This window comes from Solanum lycopersicum, chromosome 7, assembly GCF_036512215.1.
Source record: "Solanum lycopersicum chromosome 7, SLM_r2.1".
NCBI lineage: Eukaryota > Viridiplantae > Streptophyta > Magnoliopsida > Solanales > Solanaceae > Solanum > Solanum lycopersicum.
In genome coordinates this window covers 64,938,045-64,965,777 of record NC_090806.1, presented here as the reverse complement: position 1 = coordinate 64,965,777, position 27,733 = coordinate 64,938,045, and the positions used below count along the sequence as shown (strand labels likewise).

Below are 27,733 nucleotides of genomic sequence, written 5' to 3'. Positions count from 1 at the left end.
CAAATTATACAATTTTATGTTTGCTATGGAGCGCAATTATACAAATTTTGCTAGCATACAAATATAGATTTTTTATTTGCTATACGTGAAAGTTATCATTATTTTATTATCACAAACTTCTTTTATTTGTTGTAATATTTGAGTCCCAAGGCCCCATATGCATGGGCTTTATTAGAGAAATGTCAATTTTGTACAACCATTATTTCACCAACTGTCAGCACCATCTTGCTATGTTAAAACAAATAATTAAAGCATACGTTTTAATTTCATAATCCAATTCCAACCAGATAACTTGTTTAATTTCTTTTTGATTGGCCAAATTTTTCCTTTCATTTTCAAACTTAATGATGTAATTGACAACTTCTTAGTACACATTATATGACTCTTAATCAATCTGCTATACTTAATTAGTCACATAATCAATCTTTTTGCCTTTTAAAAAAATAAATAAGCGTTAGGCAATAGAATATGAGGGTTAAATTTAAGATCTTGATTTAAAAAAGGGAAAATTGTATAGCAAACTAATAACCTAAAATAAATGGAATAGCTAGGGTTTGATTTAATTGTGTTCCATAGCAAACATTAGCTAAAATTTGCCAGCGTATCTCTCCCAAAAATCTCGCTCGCCTCTCTCGCTTTATACACATAAATGTATAATTCTGTTTCTGTTTTGTATAAAGCGATAGAAAATTGTATATACACATGCAAAAATGTATATCTTCGTGTTATACACTTAATTATACAATTTACAAACATTTTACTTCAAATATTGCAGAGAAAAAGGCCAATGAACTATACAATTGCGAATTATACAATTGCAGTGAAATGCAATTTTCTCTAGCTTTATACAACATAAGTGTATATATTGTGTTTCTGTTTTTGTATAAAGCGAGAAAAACATATATCTTCTTGTTATACACTTATAATTATGCAATGTACATACATTTTAATTCGATTCAACTGTATGCAAAGCAAATTATACAATTGCAGCGAAATAGGCCAGCGAATTATACAAATGTATATGTATAGCGAATTATACAGTTTTATGGTTGCTATGGAGTGCAATTATACAAACTTTACTATAGCATACAAATATGAATTTTTTATTTGCTATATGTGAAAGTTGCTCTTTAAAAAATCACTTGTAGGAACAAAGCATCAACTATAATTTCATCGTGATTGAAAATTTCCATTTTTTCGAAAAGTAGAAAATTAAATTTAAATTTCAAATTAGAATTAATGTTATGGTATGTAAGAAAATATCAGTAATTCTTGAAACAAGAACTCGGAAACTTCATGACTTGCACAAAAATATGAAACAATGAAAATCCAATTAAAATATTCAACCCTTACTAAAGTCATATATATAACTTCGTACTATAAATTAAAAAGTGAGATGTATGTGTGTTTCTTCTTATGCCTTTTCTCATGTGCTATTAATTAAATGCAGATTAAGACAAACTAATTTGGATAAGCACACCTCCAAGTCCTAACATGATCTATCACTAAATATATTGCCTCTATCCCTTTTTATTTGTCAATATTTTTTTTTAATTCTGTTCCTATTTACTTGTTCATTTTAACAAATTAAGAAAGGACAATAATTTATTTTCTAATATGTCCTTATTTAATTCTAAAAATTTTCTAGTGCTACTAAGTTGTAATGCATGTTTTTTGGAATTAGAAAAATATATTTTACATAATTTTTTAAGTTAAGGGTAAAATTATAACTAACCTATGATAATAAATGATGCCTTAATATGTGTATCACTTCTAAAGTGGACAACTAAATAGAGACAAAAAGAATAATAAACTAGTGAAAGTTTAAGGACTAATAATACACATACTAATTATTGGGGTGGTCTCATGATCTTATCAAAGCCCCACCCCATCTATCTATCTATGTATCTGTCTATATATATAATGGTTTTAAATTTTAAACAGCAATTAAAATAATATCATTATATTTAGAGTTGCTAATATTTTTAATGATATTTATATAAAATATTGATTATAAATACTTAAGTTATAATTACTATCACAAAATAATATTCCATTCGTTTAAATAAGAATAACATAGTTTGGCTTTGAACGAAGTTTAAGAAAAGAAAGAAGATTTTTTGATCTTGTGGTTTTAAATTAAATTTATGTCAAATGTACCAAAATGACCTTTAATCTTGTGGTCTTAAATATGCCACGTGGAAAATTAAAGTTAAAGTCCCAAAAAAAGAAAAGGAGTCATTCTTTTTTAAACAGACTAGAAAAGAAATGAGATCATTCTTTTTTAAACCGAGAAAGTATTGCAGAAAAAATTAATCGGTGTAGTCACGAGTTACAAACACATGCATTTCATTATTTTCAACTCACTTTGCTTCACTATTAACTAGAGGTCTGTGGTTCGACCCCTGAGTATGGAAAAAAACTTATTGAAAGCATCACACCAAATAAATTATATAATATATATTCAAATTTATCAAGACTCTAATATGAATTTCAAATTTCGAATAGAAAATCGAACTAAAAAAAATAGTGTACCTTTAATGACCACTTGATAGCAGTTACGTTAAAATGCTGCCATTTTGATATAATAATAATACAAATATCTTTATGAATTGTTTAAAAATTTTGTTATATCACATTGGTTTTAGGTGTTTCACTAACAACTATTATTATTATTATTATTATTATTATTATTATTATAATATTGTATATAAGGGAACATGGTATGGTATAATATAACAAGTGTCACGACTCAAAACGAGCCGCGAGTGGCACCCACACTTATCCTCCTATGTGAGCGAATCAACCAATCTAAACCCCAACATTTCAACCATAATAAACAGAATATAATGCGGAAGACTTAAAACTCATTAACGAAATCAATAAAATAGCTTCTAAAGTTTATCAATTACTATCATTATCCCCAAAATCTGGAAGTCATCATCACAAGAACATCTATCCTCAAATTACTAAATTTAAGAGTATCTAAGAAGCTAAAATAAGTAAACAAATGGTCCATGTCCGAACTTCAAGGACATCAAGACATGAATGAGAGAGAATCCAGTCCGAGCTAGGAACAATAGCTCACCCTGAAATTTGACGTGGCGAAGACTGGCTAGAGTTGCGGTTGAGTTGAAGACGACGGTACGTTTGCTGCACTCCACAAATAAAAACGAGAAAACATACAAGTAGGGGTCAGTACAAGCACAAGTACTGAGTAAATATCATCGGCCAACTCAGAATAGAAAGCAATATATATCAGATAATAACGTAAAATCAACCATAACACTTAACAGGTGACAACAACAAGTACCATAACCATTGGGCACAACCCAAGCACATCTATGAGGACTCAAGCCTCCACACCATACTCATTTGGGAATCAGGTTCATTAAATTGAGTATATTAACATAATTCAAGATTCATTCTTTTTACTATCCTGGTGTCGGAACGTGACACCCGATCCATTAATACTATCCTGGTGTCGGAACGTTACACCCGATCCACTATTACTATCCTGGTGCCGGAACGTGACACCCGATCCATTAATACTATCCTGGTGTCGGAACGTGACACCCGATCCACTAACCTCATTCTTTTAGTTCATCAAGCCTTCCTTTATACCAAGGCATCATCATTAACAAAGAGGTTTTAAGGTTTAAGATTCAACAGCCTCATCATGCTTATTTTATCACAATTATATATAATCACATCATGCAAGCACATAATTAAGCATATAGAAGACTTTACAATACTACACAATACATATCATTCGCTATTGAGAGTTTACTACGGAATAGCATAAACCATAACCTACCTCCACCGAAGAATCGTGATCAAGAAATCTACTTCTCCAATGCTTTGCTTTCCTCTTCGTTTCTCCCTCTCTCGATCGTTCGTTCTCCCTCTTCTGTTCTTTCTATTTTTCCTTATTCAAACTCTTTTTCTTTTACCCTAATTACCATATAATTAAGTATAAAAGATGACAAAAGTAACCCACTATTTAATTCAAGGTTGTCATCTTTAACCCCCAAGTAATTGAATTATTAACATTAACCCACTAACTTTATAATCATAAGCAGGAATAGTCCAAAACGCCCCTTAAAACTTTTAACAGAAATCCGACCCAGTCAGGGTTACGCACCCTGTGACGGCCCATCGTGCCTGCGACGGTTCGTCCTGCTGCTTCCATCACAAAGTCCAGAGACTCAATTTCACTAAAGGGTCTATGACGGTCCGTCGTGCCTACGACGGTCCGTCCTGCCATGTCATCGCGAAGTTCAGAGAGTTGTTCTCAGTACCCAAATTTTTAGATTCTAAGTATTTTGGAACGAGACCCCCTCGACGGTCCGTCATGCCCATGACGGTCCGTCGTGGAATCCGTCGACCCAGACAGTTATTACCAGAATAAACTCTACTGTTCAAAAACGACTAAACAGGTCGTTACAATAAAATATTTTAAAGTTTTAGTATCAAATTTTTGGAATTTGATTTCTCAAATATTATATTATTATCATATCAATTTAATTTGATATAGAAAGTATTTTAAAATTTGTTTTTGATACTGTACAGTATGGTAAATTAATTTGTTTAACTTCGATTAATATATATTTGTATAATAGAGTATTGTATTTTTGATAATTAAAAAAAGATTTCAATTGCAATATTCTACCACGTTACACGTGTAGAAATTTATATTAAAAATAAAGTACAAATAAATTCTTTGTTTTTTTGAAAAAATTAAATTCCAAACATAATAGAGTAGTCAAAGTTTCAACTTCTAAACTTTAATTTATATTAATATTAGATTTGATATTTGTTAGTAGTTTAATAAAATGTATATATTATGTTACTATGTACTTCAATATGACATTATATAATTTCTAAATAGCAAACACCGTATCAAATATCAAAAACAACTTAAATACATATCATATATTATATGAATACCCTAATACCAAAAGCAGGGTGTTAAAAAATTCTATATAATTTGATAATTCAATATATATCATATCATGCCCATCCTTAATCGTATATTTCTCCAATTATATATATATTGACTTTTCCTTTAGTTAATGCAGGTGGTGTGAGGCGTGTACCGTGATTTAATTTTGATAACTTTTTTTTTTGTGTTCTTAGATATTATATTTAATTTTTTTAAGTTAATCAACCTAATAAGAACATATAAATGGTTACAAGTTGCAAATCCTCTTAATTATGCACCATATTTTTGTGAGGGCCAAAAATTAGAATTCTTGGGTTATTATTATTACTTTTCTAAAGGTCAAAATTTGCTTAGTTATAGTTTAGATTTATAAAATTGTACTCTTTTCTTTCGAATGGGATGATCTTTAATTTTAGTTATTTAACGATTGAATTATTTTGGGTAGCCCAGTGTTTTGAGCTTAGGACTTCCATGTTGGAGGTCTCAAGTTTGAAACCCTTGCCAGCAAAAGTAAGGGATTTGCTTTCTGGGACGAGCTCGTCTCACAAGATTGGCTAGTGCGGGTTACCTCTCATATGTGGTTTGCAAGTTATATTGCATAGGAGCGATGTTTTACCCTGTCTGCACCCAAAGGGCAGAGTAGCGATTGTGGATTTCCCTTTGTCGTAAAAAAAATTATTTAACGATTGAATTTATCCTTAAAAAATAAGTTCTTCCAAAACTAAAGTCATATTTAATTATAAAATATTAAGATATGAAAATAATATGAACTTATGACCTAAAAAAATGAAAAAAATATCTAACTACACATCATTCCTTAACATATTTTCTTATTTTCCTACCATTTCAATAAATATCAACAGTTTCTTTTTTTCTCTCATCATTTTTTTTTTCAGATACATTAATTTGAATTTCTTAACCATGATATTACTTCCTTTTTTCACTCCACAAATCTCTCTACAGTTACTTTCATTAATCTATTATTGAATTTCAAAAAAAAATTCTCTTTCCAATAAAAGATTTCAAGTTATTCAAGAGTTAGATTTCTTTCATCCACTTCAATTTTTTATTTTTTATCTTAAAAAAATTAATGAATCTTTTACTCTCGGACTATTTACGGAAGAGAGGTGGAAAATCCTTGTTAATCCACAGTTTATCTTGGAGTGCATTCGAAATGATTTCAGAAATTTCTAATTGCGATCTTGATACACTTCATTATGTTGGCTCGATCTTTTAGTTTTTTGGGCTTACTATCAATGTGTCTCGCTTTTTCTATTCTTAAATTAGTCTTTTTTTATTGTTATCACTGGTCTACTAAATCACTGCTACAATTGCTTTTGTTTTATGCAACATATCATTTTCATATTTAAGGTATTGATACATAACTCTAGTGTTGTTGAATCTTTGATGTGTTTATCATATTCAATACAAAGGTACTTGATAAATAAACTTTGTGTTATGTATCACACACCAAAAAAATACGTTATTTAAAACAATTACATGTATAATATTTTTAAAATAAAATAAAATATAGTATTTTCTCAAACAAAATAAGATACATAGATAATAATATATCATGCACTAATTTTTTGACATGATATGTAAATTCAAATTCATATTAAATATATCTGATACATAACAATTACCAAACAATAATGTATCAATCTTAATAAATACAGTTGATACACAAACCTTAAATCCTACACCGGTTAATGATGCGATGGGGGAAGTTTTTCTTTTTTCATCAATGCTGGCCCAGTCGAGGCTCGTCCATGCCCAATCCCGATGGGCCTTCGATTTGCCCCTACCCTAGCTCTATAATCCACCCGTCTATTTGACAGGTGCATGATACATATTATCTACCAAATTCAACAGTTTTACAAACTTTATTACGTATATCATTATATGTATCAAGTGATCACTACTGTTTTATGTATCCTACACAAAAAAAATGTTATCTAGAATAATTATATGTATCATGTTTCTTTTTATAAAATGTAATATTTATCAAATAAAATAAGATACATAAATACTAATAAATCATGCACTAATTTTTTAGACATGATACTTCAATTTAAATTTATACTAAATATATCTGATACATAGCAATAACCACACAAATATGTATCCATCAAAGTTATGTATCTCTTCAACCATTTTATATGTTGTTTCAATGTGTAACAGATACACATGAATAATTTCATAGTACCAATATGGACTGCTCAGGGCTATTACCCGAAGAAAATTTGCAAAAAGAAGATATCATATATTTTTAACCCACTCAGTTGTCCAACAAGTAGGCAAAATCAAGCGATGTTGCCTCTCCCACTGCAAAATTCACATCTTGCTTGAATTTTAAAATATTTCTTTCATATTTTCCTTTCAAATATTGTGCTACTAATATATGAGAAATTTGATATCTTTGCACAAGCGTTCAAAGAGGAGCCCGGATATTATAACACGAGAGCACAATTAACAATGAAAAAAAATTAGTTGATTCACCCATGTATTAATTATCCAAATTTATAGATACGCATCCGATAAAATCAGCTATTGTTTTTGACTTTTTTCAATCTATTAATTTGGGTGAGAATTGAAAGAAGAAAATTTGAAATTTTTGAAACTAGACGGATTTAAAATAGAACTGAGAGAAGAAAAAATAAATTTTGTATTGAATTTGGGCAGATTTGGAAGAGATTTGAGAGAAGAAAATTTGAATTTTGATTTGATTGAATCTTTTAAGATTTGAGAGAGATTGAATTTAACTAAATTACCGTAATTTGGGGAACTCACATTAATTTTATATTTTCTTTCCTTTAAAAGTGTAAATAATTTTGTTTTTATGTATCATATTTTATATATCCGTGTTCCTTGCTATGTATCTGGATAACAATAATTTTGAGAAATTTTTATTAATTAAAAAAGAGTAGGGATAGAATGTAATTTAGATTTTTATACTATGAGATTTATGTAAAAAAAAATATCTGTTATGAAGAACAAAAATATAAATATTGACACAAAATAGGGATCAAAGTAAAAAATGATCCGTTTAGAGTTCTAGAATATTATGGAAAAAATTATTATTGCCGAGTTTAGAGTACATGTTGCCGCAGAAAAATAGATAGAACTCACTTACTCATTTTATATGGTTTAATTTTTTTAAAAAATGATGACTTCTAAAATAGTGGTAAAACAATTCATACAAATTTGTATAATTATAAATTATTTTAATAAAATTATAATAAGGTGATATTAGTTTTTCGGATAAACTTTAAAAAAAAAAGAAGATTTCTCATGAGACAAAGGGATGTTGTTACCCTTAAATATATTTATTATATCTTTTCTTTAATACAGATAAACAATTTCTTCTCATGACGAATCATTGACGAAATTAAAATTTTCAGTGATTAAGAATATTTAATACTTCTATTAATTATATTTTGTCTGATAATATTCTTCCTGCTTAATGTGTCAGCCTAAACATGCTTGTCAATGGTGAGACAAAAAAAGTTTGTGTGAATTTGGGAATCAAACCAACTAATTCAAAGGCAGGGTTGGTGGATCTAATGTGTAAGACAACTTAATATATAAATAAAAATTTAAATATGTTTTCAATCGTTGATTTGATATTAAAACTTATTCGATATCCATTAGATATTTTAACTTAATATAAGTGTGTCTTGCAAACAGGCTTAAAGCGTCAAAGTTCTTAGATATATGTCGAAAAATCTACATAAAAGAGTATAATTTAATAGATTTTGAAAATAGTAAATCAAATGAAATGTGTGAATAGAACTTCTAACCGTCGAGTTCAAATTTTTCAAAGGAAAAATTATGTATTAACAATGTTTTTTGGGTTATCTAATCTACAAAAGATGCATATAGTATATACTTATATTAAATAATATACACATATATCATCAATGTGTTAGATATTGTGTATACTTGAATTATACTGATAAACTTATATAATTATTTACAAGTTAATTTTTCGAATTTGTGAGTGGCGGCCACCAAACCATGCATGCCTTTTCATAGGCTGCTAAAATGGAAACAAGATTAACTTATTAGGGACAGGAGATTCCCATGTATAATTGTCATAACAATTAGTCCACAAATCACAAATTTTCTTAATTAAAAGTCATAATTAGATACAATAGAATAGAATTGACTGGAATAGGTTTAAACAGAAAATAATAACATTAGTGTAAAACGTACGTCGTGTTACATATTTAGATTTTTTGACTTTATAACACACAGATCACTATCTCAAAAATGATCATTAGTGACGACTAAAGATTGTATTTTTAGCAGCAATTAGCATTCTGTGTATATGTTCTTTAAAGTTTTTTGTGATATTAGTTCTACTAATGTCGAAGATGATTTTAATATTTTTTAATAATGTCAATATTTATCATCGCTAAAAATTATTTTCATTGCGGCGGGGATCAAAAATAATATGAATAGATTGCCATACTTGATGATTATAAATATGTAACATAATTAAAGTAATTCTTAAACCTTTTTGCCAGTAATTCACTAGACTTTTTGTAATTTTTATACATTAAAACAATTCACAATTCACGTACCATCAAAATAATTCATGTTCGTACTAACATTTAAGTACTAATCAATACAGATTATAATGCAGTCATAATGAAATTATTTCGCCATTCAATACGGAATATTTAAGTACTAATTAATACGGAGTATGATACAGTCATAATAAAATTGTTATGTCCTTTAATTTGAATTATGATGCAGTCATAATAAAGCTATTTTCACCCTTAATTATAAATTTCAAGTTCAAATCTTAAAAATAAATGATAGTTGATGTCATAATGAGCTAATTGATTTCACCTTTTGACATTTCTCATATTTCACCTTATTTGGACTTGCACCAATAATGACATACTAATATCATTGTCACTAGTATAAAAACAATATATTTAGTACACAAATATGGAAAAAGAGATTAGGTGATTGTTATTTTTTTTGTACTGTCAAAATCAAGTCAATTAATATATCATAGTTTTAAACATGTATAGCTAAACTCTTGAATTATTTAAAAAAAAAAATTAAACAAAGATCTTATGTTATAAAGAAAATAAAATAAAGGTGTTTGATCAAAGTTTGGTAAAATAAATAAATAATTTTGAATAGTAACAAAAGTTATTTTCAACTTATAAATAGCAGTTTGAAATTTATTCAAAAATTTTTACTTTTTTTTTTTAAATGAGACTATCAATTTATTCAGTGCGCACAGAGTCCTCACTAAAGAGTTTTCACCCAAAATGACAAAAATCGTGACAAAAATTGTAGCGACTGCAAATTTCGAAAAAGAAAAACTCATCAAACCTCGATTTTCGGCAATGTTCAAAGGGATAAAAATGGAAAATTTATTCTTAGCAGTATCAAATACTTTAGCTTACGCACAAAACAGAAGAATATTTGCTTATTTTCAGTAATGTGACAACATTTTCGAAAATTGATTAATATGGAAAAAAAGGACCAGACGTGTAAAAAATTGTTCGTATTATAAAGAAAGAAAAATCAACAAACGTAAGAAGTTTCTTAAAATTAGAGATACGTGGCCTATTTTTATTTAATTTTTCTAAAATAATAGACTACACTAAAATTAACGTAACGCCCTTCTAGATATATCTTATAAGTAGTATATTTTATTATTTATGAGTGATAATAATTTTTTCGAAATATTAAATTTATACCTTTTTTGTGTAAGAATTAATGAAATTGAATTTGTCATAATTTCTTTTTACATTAGCATTCTTCACCACAAATTAGTATTGAAGTTCTTGACCCCTTCGTCTATTTTTGAAAAATATGAACATTATATAATAAAATATTATTATTTTTTATATGGGCTTAAATTGTCGGTGGCCTTCTAGATTTGACAGTAATTTTCACTTTGACACTTTAATTAGATTTTATTCATTTTAAACACTTCATGTCAGGCTTCGTCGTGACATTTTAACACCAACTGACATGGCAAAGTGAGTGATAGCTATTAAGACTAGAGGGACTTATTTAGTAAGGTACAATTTAACATGTTATATACAGTAGTGGTTTGTACAAAATTTGTAACTTGGCTTGATAGTGACATACTTTGTACATATTGTTAAGTATATAATTCTTTAGTTCCATGTTGTTTTTAAAATATAAAATAAAATCCTCTAGAATACTTTGAAATTAAATAAGATATAATTGTGTGAATTAATTAAAGGATCAAGGAGATGGAATAAGTAATCTGACCGACGGAAGAAAATATTATTGTTTGAATTATTTATTGTATTAAATTATGATTTCAATATACAATAAGATAATATTTGATATTTCATGGAATTAATTTTTTAAAAAAAGGATATTTTCCATTGACTATAATTGGTTTGATTATAATTATTAATCTATTAATTAAATGATTATTGACTTATGGACAGTTGATTCTGGCCATTTATTGACCACTTGTAGTGCTCCTGTTGGTTCTTCAACCCTTTTGATCACCGAGGGCAAATTAACCAAGCCTTGAATAATTTTTTTTTTTTAAAAAAAAAGATTACTTTTGAAGAATCTATTGGAAGTGTTTTTATGAAATAATTTTTTAATTTCAAACTCAGTATTGGTCATGAAATTTTAAAATTCAACTTTGAGTTGAATATCAATATTAGATAGGTGTTCAAAACTTGTTTTCTAATTTCATTTCATGAATTTCAAATAAATTAGTTTATTCTTTTGTTTGTAAAAATGTACATCATGTGCCAAATAGTTTAGTTTCTGGTTTCTCGATAGTTCTAGAAAATCTTAATTATGGTTTTTATATTATCATAATTAAAGTTCTTTTAAATTGCAATAATAAATATTTAATGCATAGAGAAAGTAAGGTATAGACAAACTTTATTCATATTTAAATAGAATAAAGTCTTGTTTATGATAGAGTTCGTCTTGTATGTATGGATTACGTTGAAAGTAAATAAAATGACATGTGATTTTTTTTGTTAGGATATAAAAATTTAAATAAGTTTGTGACATATGAATGAATCCGTAAACTTAAAAGAGATAATTTTAGTTTTGTAAAAATTGTGTATATAACATTTTTTATAATAATATTATCAAGCTATATCATTACATTTGATTTTCTATAACATTTAACATCTCAAACCCAAATTTATACTCTATACTCCATTTATTACATTTTTCTTGTACATTAACCATAGTATATTCCACCCCTTATTATCGTTTTCAATTTACTACTCAATAAGAAATAGATGAAATAAATTAAATAATGGAACAAAGAAAACGCTACATTGATTTCCATTTATAAATAGAATCCATTTTATCTCCTATTTCAAAAGTTTATTTTAATGCATGTTATAGAAGTGGTCTAATATATGATGAAATAAATTAAATAAGAGAATACCTCAAAATTAAAGAATTGTTATTTTGAAAAAGCGACAAGTTGAGTTTGACTTTTTTTTTTTAATGATATATGAAATTTTATTGAATCTAAAGTCTAAAATCAAATTTCATTTTAGATACTCCATGGTATTTTGGGCCTTAGAAGCTCATTGGGCTTGTTAGATGGATATGATTTAGCCCAATTTATTTCTTTAGTTTGCAACAATAATAATTTGCCATGTTTTTTAATCTTTCCAAAAAAGATCCACTTTATCAAAACATTATACTTTAATTGCTATGAATTGGAAAAAATATTATTGTACAACTATTAATATTCATATTAGTTAATAATATTATGTAACATGGTTCAAAGTTAGATATAATTTTTTTTTAAAAATAAACTGTATTCAAATAGATTCTCATGTATCTAATTCTCTTACTCGTCTCTCTTTTATATCAGTCCTCGCTCTCCTTTCTTGCTCGTCTCTCTACCTAATTTAGTGTATCAAATAGCAAAAATACATGTATGTAGATATATTTGACTTGAAATTGTGTATATAATTATTAAGTAGCAACTTTCACATATAGCAAACATAAAAATCATATTTGTATGCTATAGTTAAGGTGACAAAATGGGTAAATAATATGGGTATCCATTCATATTATCCTTTTAAATGAATTGGGTATCCAACTCATTTAAAGATAGATAAAAAATGAGTAATATCAATACTAACCATTTTAAAATGGATAGTTAAATGGATGAATGGGTAAAAACAAACAAACAAAAAAAAGTGATAAAGGGTTAGATAGTAAGAAAGTTTTTTTTTGAAACTGTTTTTTTACATTTATAATTTGGGATAGGGGTTGGTAGGGGGAGGGGGACTGGTAGGAGGTGGGTTGATAATTTTTTTTCAAAAAAATCATTAGTTCTTTTTTTGGATGGGGGTGTGGAGGGTGAGGGGGGCTGGTAGGGAGTGAGGAGTGGGGGTAGGGGTGCTGGTAAGGGTGAAGTGAAGTGATAAATTATCATTTTTTGTTTTAAAGTTTTTAACAAGATTTCTAATATAATATGATTAAATATGATTACTCATATTATTCATTAGGTAACTTGTTTTTACCCATCTAAAATATGAGTTGAGTTGGGTAACTTACATTTTTATTTAACTCATTTTTTGATCGACTCAACTCACTCGTTTGCCACTCCTAGTTATAACTATAGTTTGCATAATTATGCTTCATAGCAAATTTAATATTTGCTATGGAGCTTTTGATTTGTATAATTAGCTAGATACATCTAATTTTATACTAATGCTCAGCTTTACATAAAATCATTTATACATTGTAATTTGTATAGTAAAATCTATATTTGTATAATCATAAGTGTATATGACGAATATCTATATTTGTATTTCCGTGTACACTTTTCTTTCGTTTTATACAAACACAAACACATTTCATACATTTTATACTGAGATGTATAAAATGACTAATTGTATACCGAAAATGGCTTATTGAATACCCAATCATATGACAAAAAAAATGGATGTTTATTGCGAATTGCAAATAAAACAAACTAGAGTTATAAAATTTAATTTGGATTAATAGTTTACAATTTCATTCAATTTTCTCATTATTAATTAGTGAGATAATATGAAACTATTTCAAACTATACGGAGAATTAGTAAATACGGTAGAAATGTTTGTTTAATATGGTAGATTTTCCATGAAAATTTTACAATTTTCCTTTGGGCTAATTGTTAGCATATCCATCTAGCCCAATGGGCTTAAAATGATACATATGAGATTTTTTGAGAGAATGTATAACAAAATTGGGCTTAGATTTGATGAAAATTGAAGAATACAATGCTGATTTTTGCAACAAGACCCTTGAGCTTCATTAGCTCCTTCCATTTTCCTCTTCAACAATTCTGCAACAACACAGTTACTTCAATGGACTCCTCAAAACCCTTCTCCACAACAATGGCTGCAGATCATTCTTCTTCAAGAGAATCCCAGAAAGTAGTTGTAAGCAATGGAGAAGCTGCAATTAGCCTTGAAGAATGGAGGGGTTGGGGGACTACATCAACTGTACCTTCCATGGTTACTCAGGTTGTTGAGGATTTGAATATGTTGGAGAAAAACGTTGATGCCCAAATGGTCTTTGGTGGAAATCATGGCAAACTTTCGGTAAAAGATTTGATTCCTTTTTTTTTTTTCCATTTGTGTTTCCCTTGTACATTCTGCATTCTTGTTTCAGATTAACTGTAATTCTACTTTTAAACGCTTAGGGGTTGTTTAATTTGAAGACAAGTTACTTCTTAACAAGTAGTTAGGGCCAATGATTTTTTTTTTCATCAATGCTTCTCTAATCTTTACGAGATAGCGCTAGACTTCACTTGTGGATTTCAGTGGGTAATTTGTTGTTGTAATGCTAAACAGGAAACAGGGGAACACTGAATGTCACTAATGGACTTACAGTTATATGCTTTTGTAGAACTGCTTCCCTAGTAGTAGTTATACTGTTTGATACAAAATAATAAGTTTTAGATGTTTTCTCTTACTCCCTCTTCTATTTTAGCCTTTCTAGTTGGGTGTGACGGGCCTGAATTTGGACTGAACCAGACTCTTTTTTGTTTGAGTAGCTCTCAAGCATGCAGACTGAAGATCTCACTTGTCCTAGACAAGATTTTAGAGATCTTTGTGGAATCCCTGGATGCAGTCTCAATCGATCTTTTTTGGGATTCCTTATCATGCTTCAAAGATGAGGTGTAGATGAGTCGGTTTGATTACCACTCATATTGACGATTTTTTAATGCTTTATCCTAGGATTGTTCTCGTATTTTGAAACAATATTAATCAGCACCAACTAGTTACTCCTCAATTCTGAATCGATTGGAGTCGGCTATATGATTCATCTAAATCCATTATGCTTTATTCAGGTCTTTTTTATTCTGGGTATCGGACTCTATTCATGTCTGTTTGTTTTCACTAGTAAATATTTCCCTTTAAGGCGGTTAGTTTGTCTAAATCACGCTCTTATACTACATGGTTAACTAAGTTTATCCCTCTAGAGATATACGAGTGTTAGTGTATTTGTTCACTAAAACTGGTATCACTTGTAGAGATATTATGCTTTTGTTATGTTGTGTTCTTAATTAGGTTTGCATTGCTTATGTATTTTTTAAAATCTTTTTAGGCAAATTCTGTTCTTGTAAGTTTTTCTACCACACCCATTTCTATTACTAACAATCATTGTAATTTCGTACCTGAAAACCGGTTCATCGGGAGGTCTACATTAAGAGGCTTTCTTCTCTCACTTTATCCTCTCTATTTGCTATTTCAATTGTCTTATCAGATTTGATCATTTATAATCCGTAGTGGTACAACATTTATATTTTGTATATTGGGATTCCCTAGTCTTACATTCACTCCCATATAATATTGTTAGTTTCACAGTCTTCCTATAAAACATGCCTCTCACCTTATTAAGTATTTTTTCATCCCTTACTGGATGGTTTGGTCTAGTGGTCGATGAAGTGGGTGCAAACTTAAGAGACGAGGGATCATATTCCGGGGAGAAAAAATCACTAGATAGTTTTTTCCATCTCAACAACAAAAAAGTATATGTCTAAGCCTTGGTAAAACTACGATACTTATGCCGGTGGGAAGTAGCAGGTACCCCCATTGGGATAGTCAAGTTGTATATCCAAACACCACATCATTAAAAAAAAGAATACTTTTCCATCCCATAGCGCTCCGTTATCAATTGTACGTTTTACAACAATTATTCAATAAAAATTTTTATTTGACAACATAATGTCCATACTAATATGTTGTATTTTGTATTTCCTTGGAATATCTCTTGTTTTTTATATTTATGAAGAGAAAGATTCTCTTTGTATTTATATTTTGACTTTACTCTTGGGTTGATTAAAATTACAACAATGTGTAAATTAAACTGATGGTTGAAAACGAAAAAAGAATTTACTAAAATGAATAAGATTATTAAATTACACGATAAAACAAATTTGGAGTTAAGTTTGTTACTTTTGAATGACACCAACTTTTAGTCACTTCTCAACTGGGGAACGTTTACTTGTCAATCCTCTTGAGCAAAAGAAAAGAGAGATCAAACATATAATGCAGTGGAGGTTATGGTAAATACATGTACTTTGGTGATTTCAGTTGAAAACGATTAACTAATCCTAATTAGGAACTTTATATCTCTACCTCAGGCTTGTTAACCTCTTTCAGAATTACTCGTGCTTTAACTGATCAAAAAATAACTAATTGCCCTTTATTAGCTCATAACTGTGATCTGATCTTTAGGGTGACTTCAAGGTGCAAGAGGATAAAAAGCATAGAGCAAAATATCAATCTTTAGGTGATTCTGAACAGAAACTCCAGTTCTTTTCAGCTCGCCAAATTGCATGTCGCGTGCTTGGAAGTAGGGGTTACCTTTGTCAGAAGGTAAACATTTGCTCATCAAATCAGGGTTGTTTCACATTTTTTATTTGTTTGTGGGATCTTTTCTGCATTAAAGCATGAAAAATTGCTGTTATCTGCAGATTGTCCCTTAGAAAAGTTGACTTCTTTTCACATACGAATAGGTTTTGATGGTATCGCATTTGGTTTTGGTTCTGTTTTAAATTCTCAAGTGTTGGCTTTGCTCGGCCGATTGTATGTGCTCAAAACTCATAACATGTCCTCTTTGGAATCGGATGCGGTTTTGGTTGTACATGCACCCAAAGGTACAAAATTTTACCATCTGTCTTCATCTTTTTTTTTTCTTTTGCATTTTTTTCATTAAAACCTTTCATTTCCTTATGTTTTACACTCACTTCTTTCAATCTACATGATCCATAATTGGTGTTTTTTCCATCTTTGCAGGATTTTTTGCGACAAAATAACACAGGGAAGTTGTTGTGGCAAGTATTTGGTGTCCACGCTGCTAGTTTGTGTCTTTATGGAATAACTGAACATGAGGATATGATGTGGGATGCACTCAAGCTTGCAGGTTTTCATTTGTTTTTAAATTCACCAATTTAACACTCTACCATGAAGAAATAGCTGTAGAGTATGTCCTAGCATGAATATTGAAGACGTCCGAGAGTGCTCATAACCTTCACATGATTCCTAAAGTAGATGCTTGTCTTTTATGTGAAAAGGCCGCTTGTTTATAGAATCTTGGAGTGCACAGCTTACTGTGGTTGGTAAAATGATACAAAATTGTTATCTGATTGGGGCAAGAGGGTGAGGGGTTGTGTCCTTTGTACATGTGACTCTGTCTACCCCAGAACATATCATGCCAATGCTGAATATGAATAGAAAAATATCATACAATATGTAGCTAACAAGTATCAGAACAACAGATGTAATTAACCAAATTGGACTGTGTAAGCATGTGTTTCGCATCCTAGGGTTAAAGACAGAATTGAGGTGTCTTGCCAAACTAATAGAAGGGGAACCTTGGAACAACGGTAAAAGTTTTCTCCGCGTGACCTATAGGTCACAGGTTCAAGCCGTGCAAAAAGCCAATAATGTTTGCATTAGGGTGTGCTGTCTATATCACACCCCTCGGGGTGCAGCCCTTCCCCAGACCCTGCGTGAATGCGCCGGGCTGCCCTTTGCCCCATTAAGCATGTTAATCACTTCTAGTAAATTAGTGGGTGGGTGGTCTGTTTCTAACATGCACAAGTCATGATATTGTCAAATTCTTGGATCACTGTGTCTTTGAATTGTCTGCGTTAGTAGAAAATGTTGCCAAACTTTTGTTAGCTTCCTGCCTCCTAATTGTTAACATGTTTCTCAGTTTTTCCTAACAATATCTTGACAACAGTAAAGAGGACAATTCAGTTATTAACTATCTTATTTAACTAATGGACTTGTCGGCATAATCATGTATGATGCATTCAATAACATTAGATAATGGAAAAAATGAACTTTAGATATCATGTTTGAATATTCATGGTAACGGGAGCATGATCACTATTCTATCCAGTTTTCATGATCACAAGTTTTTGGATGTTGTATAATGCATCAGTTATAATTGGCACCATCTATGTAGCATGAAAAGAGGGATAGCATGTGGAGCCAAGTTATCTTTATGTGTCCTGTTTATCTATTTAAACAAGTTAAGCTTTACTTGATTGAATCCTGTTCAACCTTTTCTATTAGAACCTGCGATTACCTTTTGATTTGCATTTTACATCATTTTCAGGAAAAGACAAGGTTTGGTGTCTTTATCCCAACAAGAATGCACCAACAAATTCTGTCAAGGATAGCATGGCTGGGCTTTCTTTTGCAAATGTAGAAAACCATCCTGAGATGGTACGCCATCCTAACTTTTTACTTGGTAATATGGCTAAAGTTGTCATTGACAAGATGATTGTGGGGAAGTAAAAGTAGAAACAAAAGAGCAAGTTGTTTTCTCATTCTTTTCTTCTCTGGAAGCAATTCAGGGTAATGATTTCGAGACTGGGAAAAGTGAAAAGACATCCCAATACCTTAGGCCTTAGTAGAATATGATGGAGTTACCCACAAGGAAACTTTAGATATGTAAATTGGTTTACTTCTCTATCTCTTCAGAATAAAAAGAGGGATAAGCTATTTTGCTTCTTGTTTTTCTCAACTATTTGGCTTCCCTTAAATGAAAGATTCTGTCTTTATGTTTTTCGTGCCAGTCTTTGAGTTAACCATGGTAAATTTCACTCTCCCAAAGCCCCACCACAAACACACACAATTAGGAGCTCAAGAGGGGTCCTTTCCCATTTAAATCCCTTTGCATATCAATTTCCTCCCTAATGGTTGGAGATGTGGGGTTTTTACCTCTATGCTATTAAGTACAATGACAAAGACTTAATTGCGTGGAATGTACCTAATTATATAGGATGATAATGTTCTTCATGGTGCAATGCAGTTTCTTTTGAACAAGTGCTTGCCAATATTAGTTTCATATAATGGCAGTTTGACTTGTAGTTTTGCTTCTCAAACCACATGGAAGTGATCATTCATGTGAACTTTTGTTTATGTGATGGTTCTCATTTTCTATTGTATGAATATTGACTCTTTATGCTGCTAATATATAGGCAGATGGAGCCCATTCCTTGAATTTTATTCTAATTGATGGGACGTGGAGCAATTCGGGTGCAATGTTCAGCCGTTTAAAGGTATTTCAGCTCGCAACGTAACTCTTATTTTTTAAATTCAAATCAGATCATTAACTAACAAAATTTTTTACCATGAACATTGTCGGGTGGGGTGGGGTAATGATAGGATTTGTTTTTTAGTAACCGTGGTGTCTGAGTCAGCTTGCACGCACCTCAACCGTGGTGATTACTTCACTTGCTTTAAAGTTAGTTATATTATATAAAAAGGTTGGAAAACCTTGGGTGCAAAAGAATGATATAATAACTTGAGGTTGAACCAATTAGATTGTAGTACTTATATTACAGGACATTTAAAAAGCATTTTTGATGGACATTTGAAAAAGTTTTGTCTCTACTGTTATGATTACTTTAGTTGCTTTAAAGTTAATTACGTTATATGCACTGTTTCAATTGCAGTTGTGCATGTTAGAACCACTTAAATTTAATAATGAAGCTCTATACGAGAAATAATAAGATAATTGACTTGCATAGCTGCCAAAAGGGCAGAACTTTTGTTTCTTTAATTTATATAGAACTTATACTTTAAAGGGCACCCGAAATCGCTAAAAGGAGATTCCACTGGTTGGTAGTCCAGTGAATGAGCAAATGATTGACATCTTCATCAACTTGCTTGGACAAAATAACAGCAGCAAATATGTATTCTATTTATCCTTAGTTTTTAAAGATGGCTCTTCCCTCTTAAGAGAATATATATATGATTTGATGGTGAACTTTCTAGCATTCCGTTTCCAAATCCACCTGTCTTGTTTCTTGTTTTGTTTGATGCAGGCAAGTTAGTATCTATTATCATTTGAACAATCTCAAGTCTCATATGTGCCTTCGGAGCTGGATACCTCAAATGCCCTGGACACCATCTCTCTAATTTCATTAGCCACACTTGCATTTTTCTCACTTGAGATGGAAAAAATCTCTAGCTCTGACCTTAATGGTGTAAAACCAAAGTCTGATACCACAATCTTATCCTACCGCCCCTCCCAAGCAAATATGTTGAATGTTTTGTCGAAGTCCTCCCATCCCTTCATTATCTCTCTCAGAATGACTAAATTGCATGGACAGTTGTAGGAGAGGTTATTCATCTAGTGCTGTTATCCGCTCCATATTTGTATTCTCTTATTTGGAGGTACTTCCCAAGTCATAAGAAGTACAAAAGAGTGGCACATGTGTAAGAAGTACAAGATTTTTAGTTGGATTTAAGTGAGTAAAACTTGTTACAACGAATTATCCACAATATTTCTTTAGTTTCACCTCTTTTGAGCTGAGGGTCTATTAGAAACAGCTCTCTACCCTACAAAGGTAGGGAGGGGTAATAAGGTTTGTGTATATCCTACCCTCCCTAGACCACACTTGTGGGACTACACTGGGTATGCTGTTTTTGTATTTCTTTAGTTTCACCTGTGTAGCCAAAGTTGCATTGATGTTAGGATTTATTTGAGTTTGGGAAATGTGAATCGATTTCTCAATGACAAACAATTGATCTGATATGTTTAATGATTAGGATCGGTACAAGGTGATGTGGGGGGAGGAGGAGATTCCTTGCATAACGCTGAACACAGGAGCATCCTTGATGCATAAACTCAGGTAGGATACATGATCCCAAATCTGCAGCAGACTCATTCATCTTTATTACTTTCTCTTTGGCTTTTCCGGAGTCATATCTAACGTTTTGGCCAAATGCAGACCCCAACCATCATGGGATCGTACATGTACAGCAGCTGCAGCCATAGGCCTCCTCGATGAGCTGCATGACCTTCCAAATTTTGTTTCCCATGGATTGGATAATCAAGCCAAAGCACTTGAAGATGCAGTGGAGGTTTTGTTCGAAGCACTCACAACTCGACGTCTTCGCATGGGCAGGTCCATCACCCGTAAAGAAAGACACAATCATGACATCTTTTAACAATGGGCAACAGTCGTTTCACCTTTCTGGCAGATTAATATCAGCATTTTTAGAGGTAAAAAACGCGTCTTTACAAACATTTCACTGTTGACAGACAAATGGTGAGGCCAAAGGCAAGAAACCAGGCCACATATATACAGCAGAACATCAATCGGACTAACATGTTGTCATAGAGCAGTAATATGAATTATATGAATTACAAGTACGAGATAGATCCACATAATTTTGGACAATTTCAAATTTTCCCAATTTTTAACACAATGTTTTGGTTTCTCTGTAGTTTTGCTTCTTCATTGAAGTCTTTATGTACATACTTTCAACACATGTTGCACAGACTTTTTTAAAATGCCATACATTATTTCTTAGATTTTATAAATTATATCCTTGATGATATCACTTAAGTCAAGAGAGTTCAATTATTGATTTTTTTTTAATAACATAAAAGTGCATGTCATAATGAATCAATGTCTAGTTGGATGACATTGAATTGATGTTCTTGTTGTTAAACTAGCATGTCTCTATCTATCTCTTTTTGTTGTTCCACATTTGAGTATTATTGAAATTTGAAAGCGTCGAGCCGAGAGATAAGAGATTGAAATTCATTGGACTGCACATGTCTTCTTCACGATTTCAGAGAAATGAAAATAAATTCTCAAATATCCATAAACAAATCTGTAAAGTTTTCTATAAATGTAAAATCATGAATCAGATAAAAAAATTTTGATTTTCAGAAACTACTGGATCATTCTAGCTGTCCAAGTTGTGTAAGTTTGACTGGACTCATTAACTTCGTACTCAATTCCGGACTTGGTAAACTTTCTAAATCTGAATCGTACACTTTTTCTAGTGAATCCATGTCATTAACCCCAATTAAAAAGAACATAAAATATAATTTAAGCTGTAGTTTTTGTCAAACATAAAAACTCCTATTGGAAATACAAATATTGTCAAGAATCTAAACAAATTTGAACAGCGACATCATACGTTCTTCAGACAAATCTGATTTTTTTAAAAAAAAAACTCTTGGGAAACAATTTTTTTTGAAATTTGATATATCCTTGAAACAATCATGTATAAATTACAATATCATATTCCTCCTTTTTCACTTATATATTTTCCATCCAAAACTTTTTTTTTTGGGGGGCCTCTTTTGTAAACTTATCTGTGAGCAGTGACCAACGTCTCTATAAACCTCAATCCATCAAATCTGGGCGCAAATTTATCTGTAGATGTTGATGCTTTCACCGATTTTGAACAATCTTCATCAGTTTTCTTCAAATTATCGTCCTGAAACAAAAGGAAAGAAATTCAACATCTGAATTCAAAATAATAGTAAGATTGCCTTATTTTAAGTGTTTTTAAGTCAAAAGTCATAAATTCAAATTTCAAACTGCAGGAAACTCAACGCTAATTCCAGCGAGATCTACTAACTCTCAGCACCGGATAACTGAGTTCTCACTTCCGATTCATAAAATTCATTGCTTAACAAAATAAGATTTGATTTTAACAAATAAAAAAACAAAAGGAGATAACTTACTCTACACTCAAACGACATTAAAACTACATAGAGACAGAGCAAAATCCATTCGAAAAAAACAAAAGAAGAGATAACTCTCTCTACACAGAAACGACATTAAAGCTACTGAAAACAGAGAAAACAGAGCAAAATCCATTAAAAAAAACTTGAATGTTTACCTTGTGAAGAGAAATTCGAACTTTGGATACAGAAGAGACGGTGGCGGTGGCGGCAGCAGAAACAGAGGCTGCTAAGAGAAGTGATTTCTTCATGTTGTTTTTGGATGGAAAAATAAGGGATTTTGGGGAATTGAATGGATGGTAGTTTAGAGAAAGTGGGAGGAAGTTGGGAGGCTATTTATATAGGAGTAATTGGGACCATATACCATATGGGCTCACAAAAAGTACGCCGCAATACAAAATACAACCATTCTCTATTTTATTTTCAAAACTAAATAAAAGTATATTTATTAGAGTAGGCCCCAATAAAAATGTAGGACGTGAAAATTAAATCAGTTAATCACTTATAGATTCGATATAAATTATTAGTTCCATTTTAACAAATTTAAATGTGTTTTCGGTACTTCTTCTGATATTGCAATAATTAACTTAATTTACATGCACTCTTTAATTTTTGCCAAGCTTAAGAGTATTTTCAACACTTCTTTAGATTTTCTATTAAGAGTATATCATGCTCCTATAAAAATTTAAGATCACTTGCCTTGACAGGTGACTCATCAGAGGCGTACATATCTAAGTTTAGCTACTCAAATAGAAATATATTTTTAAGACCGACAGTAAATAAAAGCTAAAATTATTAATTTTATGTCAAATTTAAGATATTTTTAATATTTATTTCGTTATCTTTGTTGAGTTTCAAGTATGATATGAATATATTTCTTAGAAAATGTGTTGCTACACATTACAATATTTATACTTCCAAAAAAATAATTAGACGAGACCAGAAAAAATTAATTAATCAAAATAACGAATAATTTAAACATATAAAATTTTAATAATGTGAACAAATAATATACTAATGGTTGTAACTTGTAAGAAAGGTCCGATATATATTTATTTTTAATTCCCTTCTTACCTCTTGTATAATGCACAGGATGACACGAAAGATAATTTGCACGAGTATATTATTTTATTTTCTACGCCTCCACTTATTATTACTTACCATATACAATATTAAATTGGCACATACTTGACAAAATAATAAATAAAATGAGAATTTCATCATCATTTTCTGAATATAATAAATTTAAGAGAAAAATACTATGATTAATACTAAAACTTAAATTTAAAGCTAAATTTATTTTTTTAAAATTAGAACAAGGAAATATAGATATAATTTTTATGGGTCAAAGGGAATGAATTTAGATTAGGAACACCCTTTTATCAAGTGCACGCATTCCAACTCTTTTAGATTACTGGCTCTGTCTTCAATTTATATGATTTATTATTAATTTTTTTTAAAAAATTAATTTAATATTATATAATTAAAATTAAATATCATACGATAGGTGATATTAATAACAATTCTTTTTATATATATATATATATATATATATAAAACCCAACTAGAATTACAATAAATTATAATAATATGCTCAAATTTATGGTTTTTCAAATTACATAATATTATATTTTAAAAATTAAATTTATAAAATTTAAATCATGAATCTGACTCTAAGTTTCGATACACGTCTGCCGTGCCAGGTTGGATTATTTTGGGAGACAAATCTTTGGTTGAAGTTGATAGGTAGATATTTTGGAGTTATAGACAAAGCAAATGAGGACACGTGTATGCGTTATAACAGTCCACGACATCCTTGTTGTGTTTCCATGGCTCCTCTTCGGGCGGAGAATTTGGAAAGTTTACGACCATTTATTATCGAGTTTTTTCTTCGAATTTTAGATATTCAAATAAAATCTCTAACTCTAAAAAATAAATGAGTAAGTATCGTTTCGCAACGATAGCTGAAGTATATTTCAAAATTGAGAAAACATGTAATTTCACTTTTCATCTATTTATATTTTTTCAACAAATTGTTATTCGTCCGTCGTATTCTGCGATTGCAAAAATTAGAATTTAAATTTTAAAATATTTATAATTAAACTATAAAATAGCTAAATCTTTCTTAAATATGTTTTTGTGGTTTCGTGGTTGATTTGATTTTTTAACATTGACCTTGTAGTGTCCTCTCACGTTTCTCCTTTCTCATTTCAATTTATAGAATTCACAAAATTTAAAAAACTTTTAAATACTTAACACAAATACAATTATATCTATTTGTTCTTTTCGAAAATTCAAAAGTTATTCTACTCCAAGTAATTTGGAATCACAAAATAATATATATAAATAAATAAATTACAAAGTTAATGAAACAAAACACTCAAAGTAGGAGAAAAGGACGCATTCGTCCAATTCCTAACCAAATGGAGGTTGTTAACAAATATTTCTTCCATCCCATTTTTACTGGCAACGTTTGAGTTGATACATTTTCTTTTTTATAAAAATAAATATTGTAATCTAAAACAATTCTTAAATGATAGATAAAATATTATTAGAGTGAAATTTTTATATATTAATATATCAAAATTTAGTTCTAACATATTACCTAATAAAAAAAACAATTATAGACAATTATTTACAATAAGTAAATTAATACTCCGAAAAGCAATTTGCTTAAGTACAAAAATGAAATAGAATTTCTTAACGGATAAATGAGCTAAAATCATATTTATTGTCAAACTAAATAAATATGTTCAATTTGTGAGAATTATAATTATACAGCTAAGTTTAATTGGACAAGTAGAATCATGACATGTGGCAAGTCCACTTTATTATCACCCACTCTTTTTGCATCAATCATTAAAGAGTAAATTATGTGACTAATAATTTGCCATGACATGGAAGTGGTGTTGATAATAAGCTATTATAATTTTCCTTATAAAAAATAGCTAGAGTTAAAAAAAAATGACAATATATAATTTGATCAGTTTTATTTTTTTCGTTAATATAATGAATCAAAAGTTATTTTTATAGCGTCTGAATTAATTTTTATACACGTAAAATAATTTCATGGGATATCCTTACAATCTCTATCAATAACGAGCATTACTATAATCATAAATCATTATATCTACCACGACTAGAATATATGAGAATTGATAAGAAATTAAAACATCTTATATCTTTATTTTGTATAGTGATTTAATTTGAATCAAAAACCTCGTAATTTTCAATTCACGAGTACTTCATTGTCATGTTACACCTTTAAATGCATTGTCATGTTTGCTAATTAGTTAAACTATTACTATAATCAATAATTAGGACTCTAAGTAGAGCTATTTCAGAAAGTTATTGATTTTTCAAGTATATCCATTTTGCATGGCCTAAAATAAAAGAGAAAAAAAGAAGATTACATCACACAACAATAAAGTGTATCTTCAGTACTCCCAATAGCTAAACACTTCTAATTAACAAATATAATCTTTGATCCAACCACCATTAACATGAAACATGTTTACATCAAATTTGACTAATTAATATAGTAAAATGAAACGTCATTACGATCGTTTTGGTCACAATTATAATTCCGCCATTCATTAAAAATTATGGTCAAAAGGCAATACAAAAAGAGATTGCAACTTGTAGACCAATAGGATGAATACGTATTTCTCTAAAGATAAGAAGTTTATGTTATGTCTATCCAGTTCCTATTTGCAACTACTCTATCATCGTGATAAAACTCGATGGATAATTTAATAGCTCGATTGATTGGTTATCTTAACTTTTACTTTGTTGATGATGATTGGATTTTTTACTTTATAATATTCTTTTTATTTCTTCAACCCGAGTAGTCTTTTTTATAAATATAAATGTATTTAAAAGGAATTATATGTTACCTGAAATTCACTCAACCAATTAATTTTGATTCGCGCTAGTGAGATAAATGCTCCTTTAACAAAATGATATTGATTTGCAAGACTCAAATCCAGAATCTCGATTAAGAATAAAGAAAACTGTAATTATCTCATCATGACATGTCTATTCGTGGTTTAATTTATACGATTGTTATTGGGACGTTATTTCACTTTATATCTTACCAACACTAAACATATGTGAAAAACTATTCGATAACAATAATAATGACATACCTAGCAAAACCCTACCACAAGATAGGGACTCAAAAGGTAGAGTGTACATAGACTTTATCCGATCCCTATCTTGTGAAATAAAAATTATTCGAAACGTAATAATTGTTACTAACGAAAATATACTCATGAATAATGTTAAACTATATACATCTTCAGGTGGATCAAAATGATTATAAACTTGTTACACTAAAAATCTATAGAGTATCGTTTCTTTTGTCCAACACTCGATTGGCATGAGGTATATGTGCTACTAGTGGTGACAAATGAGCGAGTTGAGTTAAATGTTGGCAGGTTGAAAATGAGTAATCATTCAACCCGCCCATATTTGATATGAGTAAAAATGAATTGGGTAATAAATGAGTTGGGTAAAATACTAGTTTATCCATATTTTAACCATATTTCATAAAAAATAGTTATTTACTTAAGAATTCAATATGAAGAAAATATCGTAGTCTTTTTTTTTAGATAAAATCCGTTGAAATTGTTTCATTTAGTTTTATTTTATTACAAAAGTAAAATAAGAACTTAATTTTTTTTTTGGGGGGGCGGGGGGGGGGGGGGGGAGAGGGGTTGATAGGGGGCTAGCGAGGGAGTGGGGGTCCAGAATAGGGTGAAAAAATGAAT

The 27,733-nt window shown here is 30.0% G+C and overlaps 1 protein-coding gene and 1 long non-coding RNA gene across 3 annotated transcripts; one reads left to right on the top strand and one right to left on the bottom strand.

Annotated features, from left to right (window-relative positions):
• Window positions 1-14,180: 14,180 nt before the first annotated feature.
• On the top strand, window positions 14,181-21,800 carry LOC101268201 (uncharacterized). Of its 2 annotated transcripts, XM_004243302.5 has the most exons (8): window positions 14,181-14,545; window positions 16,688-16,828; window positions 17,017-17,109; window positions 17,249-17,375; window positions 18,579-18,688; window positions 19,447-19,527; window positions 21,023-21,105; window positions 21,205-21,800. In XM_004243302.5, the coding sequence occupies exons 1-8, from the start codon at window positions 14,222-14,224 to the stop codon at window positions 21,422-21,424; spliced, it is 1,179 nt and encodes a 392-aa protein (XP_004243350.2). In that variant the 5' UTR covers window positions 14,181-14,221; the 3' UTR covers window positions 21,425-21,800. The 2 variants fall into 2 exon arrangements, with proteins under 2 accessions (XP_004243350.2, XP_025887871.1); XM_026032086.2 differs by lacking the exons at window positions 21,023-21,105; window positions 21,205-21,800 and adding an exon at window positions 20,296-20,764 and having other exon boundaries at window positions 14,197-14,545.
• A 462-nt stretch (window positions 21,801-22,262) lies between these two features.
• On the bottom strand, window positions 22,263-23,678 carry LOC104648386 (uncharacterized). Its single transcript, XR_742388.4, has 2 exons — window positions 23,120-23,678; window positions 22,263-22,711 (listed from the first exon to the last, which is right to left on the bottom strand). It is a non-coding gene; the product is annotated as an uncharacterized lncRNA (long non-coding RNA).
• Between the last annotated feature and the right edge of the window lie 4,055 nt (window positions 23,679-27,733).